Raw genomic sequence first — 20,805 nt, forward strand, 5'->3', positions numbered from 1 at the left:
TGGCTGGGAGAGCCAATGGTTGTCTGTCTCTATGTGTTGGCCCTGCCATGGACTGGTGACCTGTCCAGGGGGAACCCCGCCTCTCACCTGAAGGCTGCTGGGATAGGCTCCACCCCCCCCCACGACCTTTAACAGGATAAGCAGTAGAAAATGGATGGAAGTACTCATGTGCGTTTTGTCAAAGACATGACCACAGGCAGTCCAGTTTTGCAACATGTATGATGTCCCAATTGGTAATTGATATGTTGTTCTGAAGCCTAGCTGGTAAACAGACGAGGTCCTGTTCATTCTGGTGCACCGACCAAACCCTGAAACATTTCCAGACTGGAAATAGATTGTACAGAGTTGCCCTCCCTGTGGCCGAGTTGTCTGCCATCATTACCACACACTTGTTGTTCCTTCATTCACTGTGACCCGAATTTCATTTCTAACCACTAACGGTTTTATTGCACGAGTCCCACATGAGAACTCAGAGGCCGGCAGCAATGGTTTTCCTGCTTTTTTCTGATTTTTACAATCAAATTCTAAATTCAAGTTTAAGATATTGCCTGACAGCTCTGGGTTGTGAGCGCTGTGGTGTAGACAGCTGGTGTGACCCCACTGCAAGATCTCTCCCTCTCTGGTGCGTTTTTGTGTCTGCGCTCATCTTTCCTCTCTTCTCTCAACTCCCCCGTGATTACAGTCCGAACCTTCTCTTTACCTTTCCACACCCTCACAAGTGTGGGCTGACACGCACACACAGCCGGGCCATTGCCATCTGACTCCCGGCTCCTGGGAGAGGTTGTGGTCGATCCACACTGCCAAGGCTTGTCCTGGCTGTCGGTATGGAAACTTGAGGTCGTCAGCACGGCTAAATTTGGTCTTTTCCAGCTCCGTTAGTGCTGGACCCTGGCGAAAGTGCGAGGCCTCCCCTCTCTGCCTGTGCCTGTAGCGGGCTTGAAGTTGGCTGGCCTACTTTCTTAACCCAAAGTCAGTGTGTGTGCTGACACTGTTCTTTCCTCCAGATTGAGGTTGTGGCTTCTCTTGAAAAAGAAGCAGTTGTTTGATCTCTCAGGCAGAACTCGGCCAAGCCGCTGAGGTGGTAAACGGCTTGAAAATGCCACTGGAACATGACCCCGGTGCTTCCATTAAACATGAAGGGAGGTTCAACTTTGGGCGCGGGGAGATGAAACAAGTGGTACTTTGTTGAAGTCGACTGGTGGCCGACCCTGTTCTTGTCTCTCATCTCCTCATAACTGCAGTTTATTTTCAATTAAAAACAATGTAGCTGCTTTTGGCCCCACGCCTGTACATTTCTCATTCTGTTCAACCCGCGTTTGTCCATTACGCTGATTGTGACTTCAAGGTTCTTTAAAGCTTATGCTGTTTTATCTCCTCGATGGCATGTATTTTTAATGACTGTGTGAGTGTGCGTGCGCTCATTTGTCTGAACTTCAACATCTCTCTGCATCGTAGCTGAACTTGGAGGGAGAGAAGCCGTTTGTCCAATCATGTATTTTAAAGCGTGCTTTGATGTTGCACATTAGAAATGCCAAGATTCCCAAAACCAGTTTTTTGGATCGCTTCAGGTGATTTTTGCCTCTTTTATTTATTTATTTGTTTTAAAAAGGTACTGCGTTTTACACATTTTGCGACTCAAGTTTCCACATCCTGAGCTTTCATCTCACGCGATAATGTAAGAAACACAACAAGAACATGCAGGAAGGACTCTAAACTGAGATTGGAAAAAAAAAAAGAAGAAGCACTTTTAAAAGAGATCACTAATGTGAATGAAGCACAATCATAAGATTACCCACGGGGGAAACCATAGAGGAACTCACAATACTATAATATCACAGTACTTTGCTCATGTTAATGCAAGTATTATGATACAGCAGTTTTTGCTATAATCGATATAAGACAATCAATCAATGATACGTCCACATATCTGTGACGGACAGGAGAAATACCCCTTTGAAAGATGGGAATTTTTCTGTATAATGTGGGAACTTAAAAGAAAAAAAAAAACAACCGAGATGGAAAAAACAAAGTCTTAACATCATTAGCTCCCCTCCTGAGGACGCACAGGTACATGAACAGTGTCAGGATGGAAGGAGGAAATGATGCCAGGGTGACTCGGGTCCAGTCAACGCCAGCCGCTGTAATGGAAAATGACATTTGGTGCATCGACACGGTATCGTAGAGGAGGTATCGCCATGTATTGCCGTACAGAGATTTTTGCCACAGCCCCGGTCGATATCTGCTCATATACAAGATTTGAGAAGAACAGAATGACGAAATAGAACATGAGATGGAGGAAAGTTTGCGTCACCCTTTGCTGATTGTCTGAAAATGTGGTGAAAATTTACAAATCGTTTGACTGGAAATGCGATTAGAGTGTCTGTTGTATTGAAGTGGTTGAAATCACTGCGTTTGGCTGCCAAGGTTCTCCTCAGCAGGCGAGGTTTTACCGAGGGGCACTGGCAAACTGCCTCGTGTCTCTTTAATTTGTTCTAGTCTGAGCACTTAGGACGGAATTAGCAATTAGACTTTGATGCAAATCTTTCATCAGTGCCTCCCACCGCCATTCTTCATTGGAACCATAAAGATAGAGGCCTCCCCTGAAATGAAGAGCGTCTCAGTCAGAATAATAACATCGTACAATATCAAGCATATTGGGCTTCAGGGAAAACAAGCTTGGTGCTACATCACACAGCAAAGGCTGTCTAATGAGTCGGGCCACTGTTTGAGTCTTCTTGCATCATAACTAAATTGATGATGTGTCTGATTCAATTCGGGATAAATGTCATTCGTCAAGCAAAACATCCCGGCTCCTCCCTCTGTTTCACAAATTTGGGCTGTCTGTTGACGTGAGAAAGCAGTTTGAAGAACAAAGCGCTGGAAATTCTGTCACACTTTTTTTTCACGACTTCCTGCCCACTAATATGTCACTGATGAGCTGATTACTTGCATGAGTCATCGTCTTAGTCGGTAAAATGTCAAGAAATTCTAAAAGGAAAACAGTGGGACTGAAGGCAGCCTGAAGTCTCCCCGTCCCTGCATCATCATCTGCGGAAGAGAGCGCAAATATTTTGACATCTCTGACCCTCCCACATCTGCTGTCACTGCATAATGCAGGATACCCACAAGTCACAGCACGTCTTAGTGTCATGTCGGGGATAGGCTCCTACCTTCCTGGCATTTCACCAGGCTCTACCTCACATGAGGATGTTTATGGCTGATGGAAGTCACTGCAGCATGTAAAACCCTGTGCTGCCTATAACGCCAGAGACCATGTTCTTACACAAGTATTTCTGGGTATAAATACGTATGGTCCATAAAATACTGAGTAGAGGGGAAATAGAGGAGGGAGGGAGAGGGAAGGAGTGTAAATATACGAGAGAGAGAGAGAGAGAGCTGACGAGACATGGAGAAGTATTAGCTTAGCCGCTCACAACAAGCTAGCAACAGAATCAGATTTTCAGAATGAGACTTGCAATGTCAACGAACAAAAACCAAACTGCTTTTATTTTGAAGGCGAGATCACTACACTGGACGTGACTTCGTAGGAGCAGTTTGTTTCGCCCGTTCTGGAGAACGGTTAAGTTGAAGGAAAAAAAAAAAAGATTTTGTGTCGCGCTGTTGGTCTTTCAGTTGACTCATTGTCACGCCCCCATGTTCCTCAGGAGGCCGTGTGTATTTTTGACAGTATTGAAGATCAGACCTTAGGAGTTCTTCCAGTACCCTGGTACACCATAATACCTTGATGCTGCCCAGCCTAGTGGCAGCTATGGGCAGTCATTTGTCAAGATCTGGTGCCAGTTTCTATTTAGAGGCACAACTGTGAGGGATTGTGGCTGGAAAGAAAATCCCCCCCCCCCCCCCCCCCGAAGCCCGTCTGAGACATCTGTCTCTGAAACTTAATACTGCTGGGTGCTGATGCATGTTCACAACCGATGTGCTGCGTTAGTTTTAAGAGAGATGGAGGCTTCAATAAAGGTCTGTCCGGATTGATTTCTGTCAGAAATGTGAGCCGACTTTCCTTCTCGGGGCCTGTATTCCCTCAGAAGAAAAAAAGTGAACCGTGTATTTGCCTGCAGACAGAAGTCATGCTGTCGTGCCCTGTGGCCACTGTCGCCGTGTAGCTGAGAAAGATCACATGGGTGCCTTGTCATGCCGGTCATGGGTTGTTCCAGGGCTGGTCTTGTTAATTTCAACTCCCTTCCACTATGGCTAAGCCCTGGGAAAACCCTGGCAGTCACATGACCATCAACAGGAAGTGAGGAATTAATCTATCCTGCGCAGTGATCGTGTGGCATCCCCGTCAGTGTGTAGCATCGGACACTCACAGCTCCTTATATGGCGGCTCTATTCTTAGCACATGTGGATGGGATGAAGATGGAGCTGCTGTTGTCTGAATGCAGGCAAACAGCTGGATCGTGCACTGTACACACACTGTACACACACAATACACACACCGTACACACACAATACACACACTGTACACACACAGTACACACACTGTACACACACAATGTACACACACAATGTACACACTGTACACACACAATACACACACCGTACACACACAATACACACACTGTACACACACTGTACACACACAGTACACACACTGTACACACACAGTACACACACAATGTACACACACTGTACACACAGTATACCGGAGTGTGGAAGGGTAGAAATATGGTTTCAACGAGGAGAGAAACTCACAAACACATATTTGCTCTGTTTCCAGCCTTTCCAGAGGATTAAAAAAATTTTATTTTTAATTTTTTTTACATATCAATATCAATGTAATACCGTTTGGTTCGGTAAACAAATAATTTAAAGACGACATCTTGGGCCCTTGCAAATTGAGAGCGGTAACTATTTATCTGTTTTTTGACATTTTTCACATAAAAACTTGTTAAGGGGAAAATTTGCGATCGTGACATCTGTACGTCCAACAGTCATTCTCTCTCTCCTCAGACAGACCCATGTCTACATTTATGTTCATGTATTTATCATTCTCTATTTTCCACTCTCAGATTTATTTATATTCATTTTAAATGTTTTTTTTTTTATATTGTTGTGTTTTCTATACTGTTTTCTTTTTTACTGTTTTACTGAGCTGATACAAAATCTGGTGGCACTCTACCATTTATGTTCTGCAATAAAAATGAAGACTCCTCTACTCAATAGACCGAAAACAGATAACGCTCAGTCGTAGGGTTATAGGGACGCATGTCGTCAGGACACATAATTAGTATCAGTCGATATTGGTAATTGTTAATGTATGGATATCAGCCTGCGGATCAGTAGTTATCAAATTGCAGCCACAGTATTTGCAAGGCTAATTATGTGTCAAAATACCATCTTAGATTTTTCTGCAGAGGTAAGAAAACCTCTTTGTTTGCTACAGATCTTAATATAAACCACACGGATGATGTGTGAATGGGGTTTTCAATGAAAACGATAATATTGATGTAAAAATGATACCAAAAGAACAAAAATTAGATTGCAATTAAAATATCAGAAAAAATAATTGTAAGCTGCTCGTTTTGAAATGGTGCTGCCCTCATCGATGATTGCAACAAATGGTGATCAAAACAATAAATGCGTGATTTATGGCCTTTTCAAATGATTGGCAAATAAAAACTACTAGCCAAATCAGTACAATAGCAGCTGATTGGGTATTGTCAAAAAATCCAATATTTTGCATTGTACATAACTGGTAGTAGGGCAGCACGGTGGAGCAGTGGTCCTCACTGCGGGGTCTTCCTGGGTGAGTCTCCATGTTCTCCCTGTTCCTGCTGGGTTCTCTCTGGTACTCCAGCTTCCTCCACCGTCCAAAGACATCAAGAGGGGACGAGGCTGATTGTTACTCTAAATTGACCGTAGGTGTGACTGTGAGTGTGAATGGTTGTCTGTCTCTATGTGTTGGCCCTGCCATGGACTGGTGACCCGTCCAGGGTGAAGGCTGCTGGGATAGGCTCCACCCCCCCAGGACCCTTAACAGGAGAAGAGGTAGAAAATGAAATGGATGGTTGGACAACTTGTAGTTCAGACCAAGCAATCTGATTGGTCAATCAGACATTTAGGCCGTGTCCTACCAACTACCATCTTACCTGCACTCACGTGAAAACCACCTCCTCATAAACGGATATAAACACAGTAAATGTCTATTTTATTCAGTGGGGATCAACAGGAACACCTGGTGCAGGTATTTGACTCGTCTTTGTCTACCTACTGATGAAACACCTGAAAACTTCTTCAATTTATGCTCACCCAGCACCCCACACAGAAGACAAAGTTTGAAACCCCTCACTTACCCCTCCCACTCTCTAGCTGTTGTATGTAGAGGAGTGTGGAGGGAGCTCATCTGCAAAATGCTGCACAAATGTACATGCGCCTCCTGCATCTCGCTCCTCTGTGGTCTGGCAGCGATGGCGATGCATGTGGGTGCATAGTACCTAGTTAGTGAGACTACTGTAAAAGCTCATAATAACAGAATATTGCCACCACTACTACTACTACTACTACCACCACTACTACTCAGTGACACAGACATGATGCTATTAGCTTTAATATGAGCCAAGTTTGAGAAGTGGCTAAATCTGTCCTTGGAGGGTTTTGGGGCAGATATCTTAGTCCCCCCCCCCAAAAAAAAAGTAGAAAAGCAGTTCTGTGTTTCTATGTGTGGTATTTAATCAGTTTGGGAAACTCCACAATCTGTAGAAATATCAGCTCAAGTAAGCTCGCTGACTCAACAGGGACGGGCCATGAAACCTGCTAACTCTCAGCCTTTATCTGCGAGAGGACCAGATTTAATCAGCATTCGCCTCCAGGTCAAACAACCCTGCAGGAAAGTGGATACAGGTGAAGGCTGTGATGTGCAGCCCACGGATGAGCGGTCGGAGCTCCACTAGCAACTGTTTACTTGAAGACAATGAAAGTTTGTCACCGCTGCCAGCTTTTTGTCATCTCATCCCCAAATTCAAATCCATCTGTGCTGAAACAAGGAGGCACGCTAGCATCGTTAGTGTTGAGTTTGATAAACAGACCAGAGCAAAATTTCCAACAGAAGCACCGTCACTGTCCTCCATGCTGCTTTTGCTACAAATGCTAAAGATTGCCTGCGGACCCCCAAGACATTCCGCTTCCGAGCTCTTTTCGCAAGGTTCACTTTTTGTGTTTCTCTTTTACATCCAAAGTGACACACTGGAAAAACCAAAACACAAACCAACAGGAGGGAAACTCCTCATCTAGAGGCGGGGTTACCTTGGTCCGAAAAACCTTTGTTTGTGCAGGTGTGTGCAGCAGGGTAGGGGTATTATTATGCTTTGTTAGTAATACTGTAACATTCGAGGGTCACACTGGTGCTCACATTTGTGTCAAGATCATATTTAACACACCTGGTTCAAAAGGGCATGTTACCGTTAGCATGTCTGACACCGGCGGTGTCCATTCTATCGTGCGCGGAGAATCCTGTCCGTGATGCCGGATGAACTGACTTCCTCTCATCGGCGGTGATTATTGGAGCCTTTCATCTCCGGTCTTAAGAGCATGTTTGTCCGGCAGCTGAATGATAATGTCTAAGAGATTTGCAGGAGAAAGAACCTGAGGAAGCATGACTTCATCAGAGCATGATGTCATCGTGTTGTTTAGTTAATCTCTACTCACTCTGACGAGAGATAAAAGAACCTTATAGGCCTGCTTTTTCTTTTATTCCTTTTTTTTTTTTTTTTTACCTGACTCCCTACATTTACACCAGTGGTCCAGAGCTGCGCAGCATCGTCCAATCACGTCCCTTCACAACTCTTCTTCACACTCTCTCTGTGCTGGTTACCAAGGAGACAGTGAAGTGAAGTCTGGGAAGTGGAGCAATGGCGAGAGTGTGTTTTTATGTTTATCATTGTCTGGCCTATCTCGGGGATATCGCCATCTGGACTAAAAAGGAAACAAGACACAAGTGTTGCATGTGTGTTTCCTCCACAGTCAGCTCTTTGTGTCCATGCATGTACAAGTGTGGTCCTTTCACACAGCCAGTCACCTGATCCCTGCAGGCCCACCTGTTCTCACCATTTCTCTCTCTGTGATCCCACAATTCCTGGCGGGATACAAGAGCGCTTCCTCATGCCAGGAATCTGTCAGCAGTGGCAGGAAGGCGTGCATTTTAGGGCGAGCTGGAACCAACTGGCGGAGGTTGTTGGGAATAATGAGCTGACCTTGATTCAGGTGGGCCAGTTCAGGCTGGACTGGTAGGACGGGAGGAGGGAGGGGTGAGGAACACCTATGAACTCTGGGAAAAAAGGGAAGCTGATGAAAAAGTCAGCTGATTAAAGATGACAAGGGCTTCTGTCCTTTCTGGGCCTCTGTACTCGCTCGCTCGCACACACACACACACACACACACACACACATGCTCTCTCTCCTCGTGCTATTCTCCCTCCCCTCACACTCCGCCTTGTCAATTACTTCTGATAAGAAAGCAGGTAAAAGGTTCAATCCGTTTTTTTTAAATCTAAATGTGTGTTCAGCACCTGCTCCTCTGATAACCGTTGGTTTGCTGGACCATCCTCCAGCCATCTTTGTGTGTCCCTCACAGAGTTTGTAGACTCAGCAGAAATATTTTTTTGTCCCAGACATCATGGATGAGAGTTTCTGCTGTCACAGCAGGAGACGTTATGGCATGGATGCAGTTTCCAAGCAGCTTTTAGGAAAAACATTTACTCTCAAAAATGGAGGCAGTAGATAAGAACAGATCTGTACAGTTCCAAATGAGAAACGGTCCATCAGAGGTACAATAGTGGTCTTTTAGAGGCACGCCTTTTGACTAACATGAAGTTTGAAAAGTGATTTAAAACACATTGAAGGGTACACAGATGTCTTTCAAAAGTGTACGCCCCCAGCAACAAGCATTTGCATCCTCCCAGGAGCAGACCGGTGCATCTATTTTCAGTGTGTCTGACAAAATGCAGGGAGTAGGACGATAATAAACTTCAGAATAGATTGTCTGTCCAGCTGTCCTCTAACTTTCTGACCACATGGAACCAGGATGAAACAGTCTATTGTCAGGTTGACGGCATTGACAGATGAGCAAGGGGACTGCATCTGGGGACAAAGTGTCAGGATGTGAGTGGGGGACTCGATTATGTGGTGAGCGTGTTGCTACCACAGTGTGCTTGGCTGTCAGAGGTAACTTATGTGATGGGGTTCTTCAGGAATACTGCATAAAAGGGCACCCAAGTAGTGCGGCGGTCCGTTGTGTTGGCTCAGTGTTTGTTTGGTGGCGTCCCTCCAGACATACACGTCCGTGTCTGGGTGACAAGCTACATGAGGGTCCTCGCCATCAGGTGAGGTCTGCGACTCCACATGTGGGGGAGGCAGCATGTAGAGTTGCTTCCAATTACCATGGACAATCCTCCATCTTGTCCTCACCTCCTATGCTCTTCCCACTCTCCATGTTCCATGACTGCTGCCGTGATCCACATCCACTGACTAAGCAGAAGAAATGCAGCGAGTTTGGACAGTTGAACACTTTCAATGAAGTCAGGAGGTGTGTGTTTTTCACTTTTAAGAGCTGCTAGGATTTGAACAGGAACTCCAGAGCTGTTCCTCTAAATCAGCTCTACCTAATACCCTAATAACCATGGTTACTAAAAAGTTACAGCAGGATCTAAGACTTTGTAAGTATTTGTACCCAACTTCTGGAAACCTACATATATATTAGCTTTATACTTATACAAGTATAAATTAGCTTTAGTTTAATGAATGAATCAATAGATGTACCTTCTGTCCTACTAGTGTAAATAATGTGTGTGTATGTGTGTGTGTGTGTGTGTGTGTGCCTGGTCAGCTTTCTCAATCTATTATTATTGTCATTACTATGAATAGAATTATTGATAACATTTAAACATGCTGCTACAACCCTGAAGTTATTTGCATATCAATGACGCAGTATAATAGTAAGCTATATATATATATATATATATATATATATATATATATATATATATATATATATATATATATATATAATGTACACAACAGTTCTACTGCATCCCCCTACGCAAGCATGCGTTCTGCATACACGCACGCACGCATGCACACATGCACGCACACATGCACGCACGCTCTTCTTCACCTCGTCTTCATCTCTGATTACCGTAGGAAAGCGTTTGGTGCAGTGCTGAGCGGTACGTCTGCTCCTCTCCTCTGCTGTTCTCTCTAATCCCTCTCTTGAATGATTTATTTGAAGGCTGAAACTGGGTAAACACAATAAAGCTGACACGCACATCTGCACCCCTGACCTCTGCTGCATCTCTCTCTCTCTCTCTCTTTCTCTCTCTCTCTCTCTCTCTCTCTCCTCTCCTTCCAGTTTCGCTCCCTAATTCTCTCCTGCTCTGCCTGCTTGTACCTCTAGCATCAGTGTCAGCACTTCTCCTCTCACTGTATTTCTTGAATAAATTGCTGCTTGTTTGACTCCGGTTACCCCTGCTGCAGACCCTCCGCTCTGCACCTCTGGGACCACACGCATGTTGACAGACTTCAGAACATGTGTCATACACTCATGGCTTGTTGCGATTAAGTGCATGTGAATGATTTTACTCCTGAGATGGTGACAAGGTGTTACCTGATGTTTCCTTGTCCAGTGAAATACTCCTGTTATTAGCGAGAACATCAATGAAGGACCTGTTCCATTTGGGCGGTCTGGAGCCCTGGGATTTTGCATGCTGGTTCAGTGGGGTGAACAGGGCCAGAGCAGATTCTGTCAGGCTAAACTTGGTTCACCTGCAGGGATAATGTGTGTCTGCTGGCCAGTGAGAGTTTTACATTTGATGTTAAATCATTGCAGAACTTCAGCTCTGTGGCCAACAAAGCCTCCTGAGACAAACGAGTTCCGTTTGTCAAGATCATTTTCGCTAACGACCTCAACATTTATGATTTTGGAAGTTTATATCGGGCCCGAGCTGGCTGATGCGTCAGCTGTTATCCACCTATCACAGATGTATCTTATCAGTGTATATGTTTTCCGATACGTGCAAACATTAAAACTTATTAAAGCTCATAAAATGCAGCAAACAATGGTTATGTGGATTTATAGGTGGTGTAGCTTGTCCAGCAGAGAGCGCCCAAGCGACTCCTCCTCGTTTCCTCTGCTGTTTTATTTTGGTCTGTATTTAAATATTCACGTCTGACACTATAATTGTTTTTTTTTTTTTTTAGTGACGTGTTTAAGAATTAGCCTTCTACCTTCACAGATTTATATCGGTACAAAATATTGATATTGGCGCAAAATAAACATAGAGAGGATCTATTTTCAGTCCAGCACAAAAATTCAATAATCGGTTGAACGTATCGGTAATTTTTTTTCTACTCTAAAATCAGAAAACATATACGCCGCAGGCAGGCTAGGTGAGTTTATGCCAAACTCGGCCGACTGCCTCCTGGCTCCAGCTCTGTGCTTAATACAAAGACATCAGACTGATATTGATCTTCTCATCTCACTCTCTAAATAACAACAAATGCTTCCTAACGTGCTGTTCTATGCAACTAAAACTGTCCTCTTCTTTACTCTTGCTTTCATAGATGCAGATACTTGACAAGTTCCCAATTGAGGGAGGGCAGAAAGACCCAAAGAAGAGGATTATCCCATTTCTCCCAGGTAATAGCCTGCTCCTGAATTCCAGTTATCTGAACAGCCTCCCATATTAATAATGTATGGCTGGCACTTGGAGCAGGTCAATATGAGCTGGTTACTGATTCTGCAAGTGTGTGCATGTACGTAGAAGTGTGTGTGTGTGTGTGTGTGTGTGTGTGTGTGTGTGTGTGTGTGTGTGTGTGCATCTCTGTCTTCCTGCTGACGAGATTCATTTAGTGATGTGTTCTTATCTTAGCCTGCCTGCTTATTGGACGAGGTTGAATTCATTTAGGATGGATGCTTCTTACTGGTTTCACAGATCTGCATGCATTAATCATTTGATCACATGGGTGTGCGTGTGTGCGTGTGTGCGTGCGTGCGTGCGTGCGTGTGTGTTTCATGCCACACGTGCTGGTCTGGTCTGTTGTAAGTCGCTGCCTGACATTCAGGCTCATGGCGACCTACAGAGGAGTGCCAGTGATCGATGATGCTGTTACTGGCAGTTCAGAGTCCGGGGCAGAAGAGCTGACAGTGATTCTGCTAATCACACTGATGTCACACTGATGCCCTGCGCGCGTGTGCGCGCTTGCGTGACTCTTGTCTGTTCACGTGGGTCCCCGTTGTTCACCTGTATGTTTGTCACTGTTGTCATTTGGTTAATTCTGCTCAAACACTTCAACTTTGTCAGTGCAGTTCTTAAAACGCTAAGTTGGAGCCTGGCAGCCACCACACGGTCCCGGCATCCTCATCCTTCTCTCCTGCAGACAAACGAGTTTGAATCCATCCAAACATCCTTCCAGCTCTGTCTGTGAGGTGCCAGACTCAGACTTTGACGTCTGTGTTCATTTTAGCATGAACTTGACTTCCTCCAAACTTCAGGACAGTATTTGGACAAAGGGACATTGTGAACCCTCATAGGGTGATTTTTTTTTTCCTGACATGGCAACATGCTGAACTCCAGATATGCAGCACCACCAGCCAACTCAATCAATCATGTTCTCTAAAACTTCAGACTCAGCCTGCCAGTGGCTAAGGGGACACATTCTCTTGGTTCACTGTCCTTCATCAAATATGGCCCCACCTCAATACAAATTTAGAAAGGTTCTCTCGGTAAAAGAGTGGTAAGAACGGGTCTTAAAACCCGGATGCAAGTTAGCATAGTTGAACATCCCTCATCTCAAACTCAGTGGGATTTGGGGTAAATGTCTGAAACAGCAACTTGTTCTCCAGAATAAAACCATAGTAAATATGGCACCTGTGGTTTTTGAAGATATTATGGGTCTTAAAAGTGGCAGCTGCAAACAAAAACACCTCGCCCCTGCTGCACTGTAGTCACCGAAGTTAGATGCTCGTATTACTACACCATTGAACCTTAATCGATTGGATGCCGTTTAGTGCTTTTCTTCATTACGTGAAATACACTGCTATCCTATTAGAAAAAAGCATCAAATTAATTCCAAGCTTAGGTTCGCTGGATCTCCCCTCAGGTTAGGGTTTATTGAAGCTCCTTCAAACACAATCACCTGCTTCGGCTTTACACCTTCAGCTAATAGATGTGCAACAAGTGGAGCAGTAATGCTGCTTTGCTCTTATTCAACATGTATTCTGACTTGCACCTGTCTGGAATCAGCCACAGATCAAGTGTCTGGTGTGTAAGGGTAATTTCTAAGAAGCTAAATAAGTCACTTCTGGTACGTGGACGTCTCTGAGTGAGCTGAATGAGAGACTCAGGGAATGTTGGTGTGACGTGAATATTCCCTCGTGTGGGATGACCTAAAAAGCCTGACTCATGTGTGTGTAAGTCCTGTTTGTTATTTAGACAGCCGTGACACAAGCAGATGTCATGAAAGCCATGGGGGGGACAGCTGGGGCCTCCAGTGGGGGACTGAGATTGCTTTGGCAGTGAGGGATGTCATTACTGACATCTGCTGGTGGGCCGGGGTATTACATGCAGTAGACTGCTCTGTTTGGAGTGTGTTGTGTTTTGGGGTTTATGTCTGATATCTGATGTTCCTCTCCACAAACCAATCACACTTTTCTCCTTTTCTTCACCGCCTCTCATTTCACTTTCTGTTTTTTTGTCTTCCACTCTTTTTCTTCATTGCAGGCAAAATTCTGTTCCGGAGGAGTCATGTGCGAGACGTGGCCATGAAGCGGCTGCGTTTCATCGACGATTACTGCCGGGTAAGCAATCCTTACTGTAAACATCCCTCAGTTTCCCATCTGACTCTGGGGAATGTCCCCAGCCTGCGAGGGTTCAAAGGTCATGGCTCTGCCGCCCTTTCACATGCTTTAAACATGGGACATGTGGCAGAGACACAATAGAAAACATGGAGAGGTTGACAGGGAGTGCACGCATTAAAGAACTCAGGATCCGTGCTATTCTGAGATGTCTGAAGAGGCTGTGAGGGACCCAGCTGAGTGGGAGGGGATATTCCCATGGTCCTACACCGCAGCTGAATGGTGATTTATTTGCATGTCTGCTAGAGTCAGAGAAGCAGGGCAGCGACTCCTCTGCTTCCGCGCGGAAGGACTGATTGCCTTTGATTCAATTCAGACCAGATTTATTTATCAAATTTCAATCTTTATTGAATCAAACGAGGTTTAACTATCAATGACTGCGAGTACATTAAAGGCAAGAAGGCAACAGCCTCACAAGGTAGGCTGACATTAAAGATGTAATCATGTCTAAGAAAATGTCCAAATCTCGTGTCCCAAGATGATTTGAAAGATTTTAGTCATTTCAAATAATTTTTCTTGTCGTTTAATGTGGCACAGCCCAAGACATAAATGAATATTTCATATCTCCTTAAATATTTACTTATTTATCAAATATTTCTAATGAAACGTTGCCCAAAATGTTCTTTATATTATATCTACAGCCCGATCTCACACTCTGAAATAATACTAATATTCTGGGAACCTAAAGTTTGGTGGTTCACACGACACCGATGTCCCAACTCTCTTTGCTATGGCTGCTCACGAATGATTGACATTACCAGGAAAAAAAACAAAAAAAACCTCTCAATTAAAAACGTGACTGGGAGATGTCAGGTATTATTCTCAGATGATTTTAGAGCCGGAGAAACAGAGCTGTGTTTACATCAGTGCGCTTTAATTAGCGCCGTCCACGTCAAATCAAACAAACTATCATCATTGAATTGCAGCTGCTGCATGAATGTTCCGGTAAAGTGTGGTCGGAGATGTTGATGGACTGTGACAGACACATCCACCCAGCAACTGCAGCCTCCTGTGCTTGTTGTGGCTTTTCAGATTGCAGCAAGTGTAGCGAGAGGCAGCAGGAGACCTTGAGCCTGTTGATGTCATGATGGAAAGTCGGTCCAGGCAGTAAAGTCTCAGACAAAACTCGGATGAAACGCTGTTGATAAATGGCACTTTGTCAGCTCCTCATCTGTTACGATGAGGGGGGGGGGGGGGGGGTAAGATCGGCAGGCATCGGCCGCTTTTAAAATATGTGATTCGGGGGCTTTTCTAATTTTGCTTGAAATGAGGAAAAACGGTACTTTTTCATATTCACAATGCGTGATTCCGTCTGTTCAGAATGTCAGTGTATGAACTTGCGTTTATATGGATAATATTGACATTGATAAATATCAGCTAAATCGTTTGTAAGACATCAGCTCTGCTATTGTGCATCCTTCGCTGCAGCTGGAATTCATGTAGAATGAGCTGTGTTTTTATGCTAGCGTGCACGCGCCCTAACGATGCATCTGCTGGAGGGACGTTCTTTGAATTCACCCTCACTTTGATGAAGCCTTCCTATGTGCTTTGGGTGTTCTGGTGTCCATCCTTAGTTGATGCACAACATGAAACAGACTTTATTTTAAAGAGCTGGTTACTCGCAGCCTTATCCCCTCATTTGATGCCCATCTCCCTGGGAAAATAATCAAACATCACCTTCAAATGACCACACCTCCTTCCCCATAACAACCGTTCAAAGGAGACTCACCTCCTCAGAGCTTCCCCTCCCTCGGTCCCTCCCCGTCTCCTTCCTTCCTTCATCCTGGCAGAGAGCCACCTCAGCTGTAAAGAATTTCTACACGTTTCTCCCTAAACACTCAATTAGAGTACAGCATTGTTTGCGTGCTTTACAAAAGGTTAGTCACATCAGCGATGTGGTAATTGGGACCGAAAGAATTCGAGAAATCAAAAGCAATTAGATGCTTGTGAAATGAAGCTGATCCTTGGCTTTAATAAGAGCGAGCAGGCATCCTCATTACCCAAATAACCTGAAGCGCTCGCATGTTTGCTGTCGCTATAGCCAGCCTGTGTTCTTCCCAGCGCCAGCATGTGCCGCACTGTTTACTTCCTACATCCTGCGTATGGGGCAAACAACTGAGAGGAGAAGGGTAATTAGCCGGGGTTCTCTGAGGAACTGCTCTCTGGAGGTCACGGGATGCTGAAATGTGGGTTCACGTCGACATCCAGCCTCTTCTGTAATGACCACGAGGCTTCTTCAGCGATGTCCCATCAGTGGAACAGGAAGGTAGCTCAGACTGCGCGCGGCGAATGAAGAGCCCACGCTGGTCTTGTGTCTTCAAGGTCTGACATCCCCAGACAGGAGCTGCTCCTCCTTTGATGGAAGACGCTGCGCCATTAAATAAAGACACTTACACAGAGCTAAAAGCGTCTGCTGTAGTGGGAGGACGGTGGTTCGAGAAAATGGATTTGTGATTATTTTTAGTGAAAAATCATGATATGGTGTTTACTTTTTAAACAAATACAACTCAGTCACTCAGGAATACATAGAGAATAAGTGGCATTCAAAGGAGAGTGTGATCAAATCCCATCAGAGGCTGTAATGGTACAGAGATAGAAGTACGTCTCAAATGGAAGTTAGAGTCTTTTTTTAGGGGGGGGGGGGGTTGAAGACAAACGTTGCTTTGTTTTTAAATGGTCAAAACTTCCTGTGTCGGGAATTCAGAAACGTCAAAGAAGAAAGAAGATCATTTTACAGGAAGGTAACCAAGTGTCTGCACATCTGGAGATGGTGCTGCACGCCGGTGTCTTCCAGAAAAGCCATTAAGAGTGTGGGAAGCATCACGCAGCCTGGTGACAGCAGAGCCAGAGAGGTGAAAAAGACGAGAACGTCACAACACTCAGAGGCTCTTTTCATGACATGGATGTCCAGTATATCAGGATATCTGCTGAATCTCCATAATACATGTTCCTCTTGATTAGATTTGATTGACTGCTCATCAATATCCTGCTCAGCTCTGTAAAGGCCGGTTTATGCTTTCAGTATCCGTGTGCCAGCGTGACATAAATGTCATGCGTCTGTACAGGCAAGGGTCAAAAGGAGACGCTTCTTCCTACATGCACAGGCTTTACCTTCTTGATTGTTACAGTGGTGAGCAAACAACGGCGTGGAACAATACGCCTCCCAACTTAAACGCCGGAACAACACGGAGGCTCAATTGTAGTGCAACGGTAACCACAGTTCGTATATAGCAGCCATAAAATCTTCAAACCAAAATCTGTTGATAATTTTAGGGGCGCAGTAAACTACAAGTGGAACACGTGATTGAACAGGACGTGATGAACAGCCGCCTTCACATCCTGCTGGCACAGCAGCAGAATTCACTCCCCTTTAACTCTTGTTGGATCTCTGTCTGTTAAAGGTTCGAGTGCAGCTGTGGGCAGCCTGGGAGGCTAAATTGTAAAGAGGGCAGTTTTCACATAAACATTTGATCCTTTGTTAAGCTAAGAATATTTATTTGTGCAGCTTTAACAGAACTGGAATTCATATGTTCTCTTAAAGGCTCCGTCCTGTCAGAAACGTGTTTTTCTTCTTCTTCCCACAGTTGAACGTTTGAGCTACTCTGTGTGCAGCGATGCACGTTCAGAGGTTTCTCTGGAGGACTGTTTGATTGGTGAAAGTATAAATGTTATCTGTGCTCAGTGAAAATCTGATTGGCGATATAATTAATTGATGATTTCATCAAATTTCTGTGTAGGCACTGGTGCGACTCCCCCCTCAGATCTCTCAGAGTGAGGAGGTCCTGCGCTTCTTTGAGACAAAAGCTGAGGACATCAACCCGCCAGTGGAGTGAGTGTCTGATACTGCACGCGGCCACACACACACACACACACACACACACACACACACACACACACACACACACACACACACACACACACACACACACACACACACACACACAACACCTTTCAACCTTTCCATGATTGCCAACATAAATTTATATTCTCCCCCCTGAGAAGTGAGTTTTAGACATCAGCTCTGGGAGAATCGGCCACATTAACAGTCCTTGTGACCACCAAAGCGTTCCTGCCCAGCCTGGAACACTCAGCGCTTGTTGGAGGCTCGGCATTTTTGCAGTTCATACATTTTTGTTGCTGTTATATGGAATCACAGCGGAAGTATGAGTCCGGCCCCTGCTCCAGAGGAAATACAGGCTGAACACCACAGGGAGACACTGACCCTGCGGCCTGTGTGGGTTCATGAGATTTTACAAGCGAGGAAACATTTTGGCCTTGAACCCTGAACTCATTTGTAATTCTACATATGAGAAACAAAAGTCCGCTATCGCTGAAGTTCGATCATGAGGTGATTATCATATATTCAGCGTTAGCAGGCAACATTTAGAGGTTTTGCAGTTTCACACCAAGTGCAAATGTCAGTAAGCATTATTCTTGCAGAAATGTATGAATAATTATTCTGTGGGATACATCAGAAGCTTGCTGGTAATCTGTGTACCCTTGGGCAGGACTTTGATGAAGCAAGAAAAATCTCTGTTTGGATGAGTCAGTCTTCCTTACTGCGCTCCAGACCAATGCAATCGTTTGTTCTCTGTATTTGGCGCCATCTCTGGCTGGAACGTGATGAGCCAAAAACCTCATTTTTCGTGGCACGCTGTTATATTTGATAAAAATTACCTCAACAACGAGGCAAAGAAAATGACAGAATGTCTCGCCAGCCTCTGATGCCCTCAGCCGACTTGTGTCAGTCCAGGAAGTGAAGCTCCAACCCTGTTGAGCTCTCGAGGGGTCACGCAACTGAAAACTAGCATGTTTTAAGCTGCGCATTGATGCAAGATTCTAATTCAACTGTGGCAGAATCGATAGTCCTCCCATCAGCCCTGCTCCAGCCACCAGCCGGCTTTTCACAAGTGGCGGAGAGTTTTTATTTCATCTTTGGATGAATGTGTTAAACAGAGCAGCAAACAGCATTTGGCAGAGATGTGAGCTCTACAGACAGAGGGCCCTTCTACTGGAGCTGCTTGGCTTCTAATCAGATCAAGAATCTCAAACATGAAAGTGACTCTCGCAAAAAGTATTAGGAATTCATGGAGTTTAATAAATGAAAGCAACAGCTGATATTTTGTGTGTCGATTCGTTGGAAACTTGCAGTGTTTCCGCTTTGTTCAGTTTATTTCGTACAGACAAAAGCCAACCTGAGCCACGACGTGTCACTACAAACCATGTGAGAACTCTCACTGTGTTAAGTGCTCAGGTGGGTCCAGGGTGGGACTTCTACTTTATGTTTTTGCAAATATCTTTCATTTTTTTCTTCCACTCAAACCGCTACAGTTTGGATGCTCTGACTCATCCAAAAATGCAAAGCACTTCCAGTTACCAGAGGCGTTTAGGCTCAAACTGAAGCTGTTGCTGAGGTTGGAAGTTTTCCATGGGAATAAAGTGGAGGTTTGAGTATTTCATAGTGGCTGTATTTACCTTGACAACAGTGGTAACTGTTCGGTGGTCAATGGTCCAAAAGTATACAAAGGCATGAGTAAATAGTTTTGACTGGGTCCCCTATGGACATAAATATAACCTTTTGTACATGTAGAAGCAGGTGTACACGCAAACATTTGTAATACAGATTCTGACTCCATCTGTTGTCTGTTTAATGGATTCTTTTACTGAAATATAAAAAAAAAACCCCATCTAGTATTTGCAAGTCAACTCAATTCTCATTAATTAAATGCATTAATGTCTTCAAGTGACAGGTTGAAGTCTTCAGGGTCAAATCTTTCCTTGAAAGCCCTCCTGTAATCTGTGCATGTGATGAAAGAATCTCCCAGTGCAGCATATTAGATAGAAAATGATGAATAAATATAGCCAGTATGAGTCTCTCCAAGATGTCCAGTTTATTCCTGTTGACTGGCATTTATTCACATGTATTTCCCTTCATATATTCCTGTCATTTCCATATATTCCCATTCATTCCCATGGAAAGTTTCCAACTCTTTTGCCAAAATGAATAAATAAGTACATAGATCAGTAAAGAATGACAGAACCCCAGTTTTCTGAGCTTGACTTCCTGGTCAATGACCTCAACTAAATTCCAGCCCCTTTGTAGCACTCGTCAGACGGAATAAAGCGGCTACATAAACACCCACCAAGAATTCAGAATCGAAAAGTGTTGAGTGCAATGAATTGCATTCATCTGCAGCTGCTCTCCTTGGGAGAATTAGACAAACACATAAAGGCGCACATTTTATTAAAATGAAAAATCTCAGGGGCCCATTGCAGACATTTTTTTGTTTTCTCTGTATTATAAATGCATAAACAAACACACACAGGTGCTTGCAGATCTAAATAATGTCACTCTTAATGATGCCCAACACCAGGCATGTCGATTCCTTCCAGTCCTGCACTGTGGTGGTGAATGTCAGCATCTTCTTTACCAAATACTGATGAAGAGTAGTTCTCACTGTCAGCTCCAAGAACCCCCCCCCCCCCCCCAAACAGGCAATGTGAAAGGTGGGGGAAAGAGAGAGAGACGAGAGAGAGAGAGGAGGTGATGGATTTGAGATTGGGAGGAGGAGGAGCAGACGATTGCCCCTATGGGTAGATTTTAATTAGAAAACACACTTTCCTCTCCCATCCTCGAGTGCAAGAATCACATTGTTCCTTGACAACATGTTCCTGAGGGTTCTCTCCTCTCCTCTCCTCTCCTCTCCTCTCCTCTCCTCTCCTCTCCTCTCCTTTCCGCTCCTCTCCTCTCCTCTCCGCTCCGCTCCCCTCCTCTCCTCTCCTCTCCTCTCCTCTCCTCTCCTCTCCTCTCCTCTCCTCTCCTCTCCTTTCCGCTCCTCTCCTCTCCTTTCCGCTCCTCTCCTCTCCTCTCCGCTCCGCTCCTCTCCTCTCCTCTCCTCTCCGCTCCTCTCCTCTGTCTCAGTGTCATTGACTGCCTCC

The 20,805-nt window shown here is 44.7% G+C and overlaps 1 protein-coding gene across 7 annotated transcripts in view; it reads left to right on the top strand.

Moving 5' to 3' along the window:
• sh3pxd2aa (SH3 and PX domains 2Aa) overlaps window positions 1-20,805 on the top strand; it is a 118,501-nt gene that overhangs the window by 27,422 nt on the left and 70,274 nt on the right. For all 7 annotated transcript variants that reach the window (XR_015117520.1, XM_086210499.1, XM_086210503.1 and 4 more), the window contains 3 exons: window positions 11,574-11,649; window positions 13,733-13,809; window positions 17,604-17,695. Coding sequence is in view for 6 of the 7 variants with exons in the window: in XM_086210499.1 (XP_086066625.1) it covers window positions 11,574-11,649; window positions 13,733-13,809; window positions 17,604-17,695 (245 nt within the window). In the remaining variant the exon portion in view is untranslated. The remainder of the gene's footprint in view (window positions 1-11,573; window positions 11,650-13,732; window positions 13,810-17,603; window positions 17,696-20,805) is intronic.

The sequence above is a fragment of the Aulostomus chinensis genome, chromosome 8 (genome assembly GCF_037954235.1).
Source record: "Aulostomus chinensis isolate RoL2024-O1b breed Wild chromosome 8, RoL_Achi_v1.0, whole genome shotgun sequence".
NCBI classification, from domain to species: Eukaryota; Metazoa; Chordata; class Actinopteri; order Syngnathiformes; family Aulostomidae; genus Aulostomus; species Aulostomus chinensis.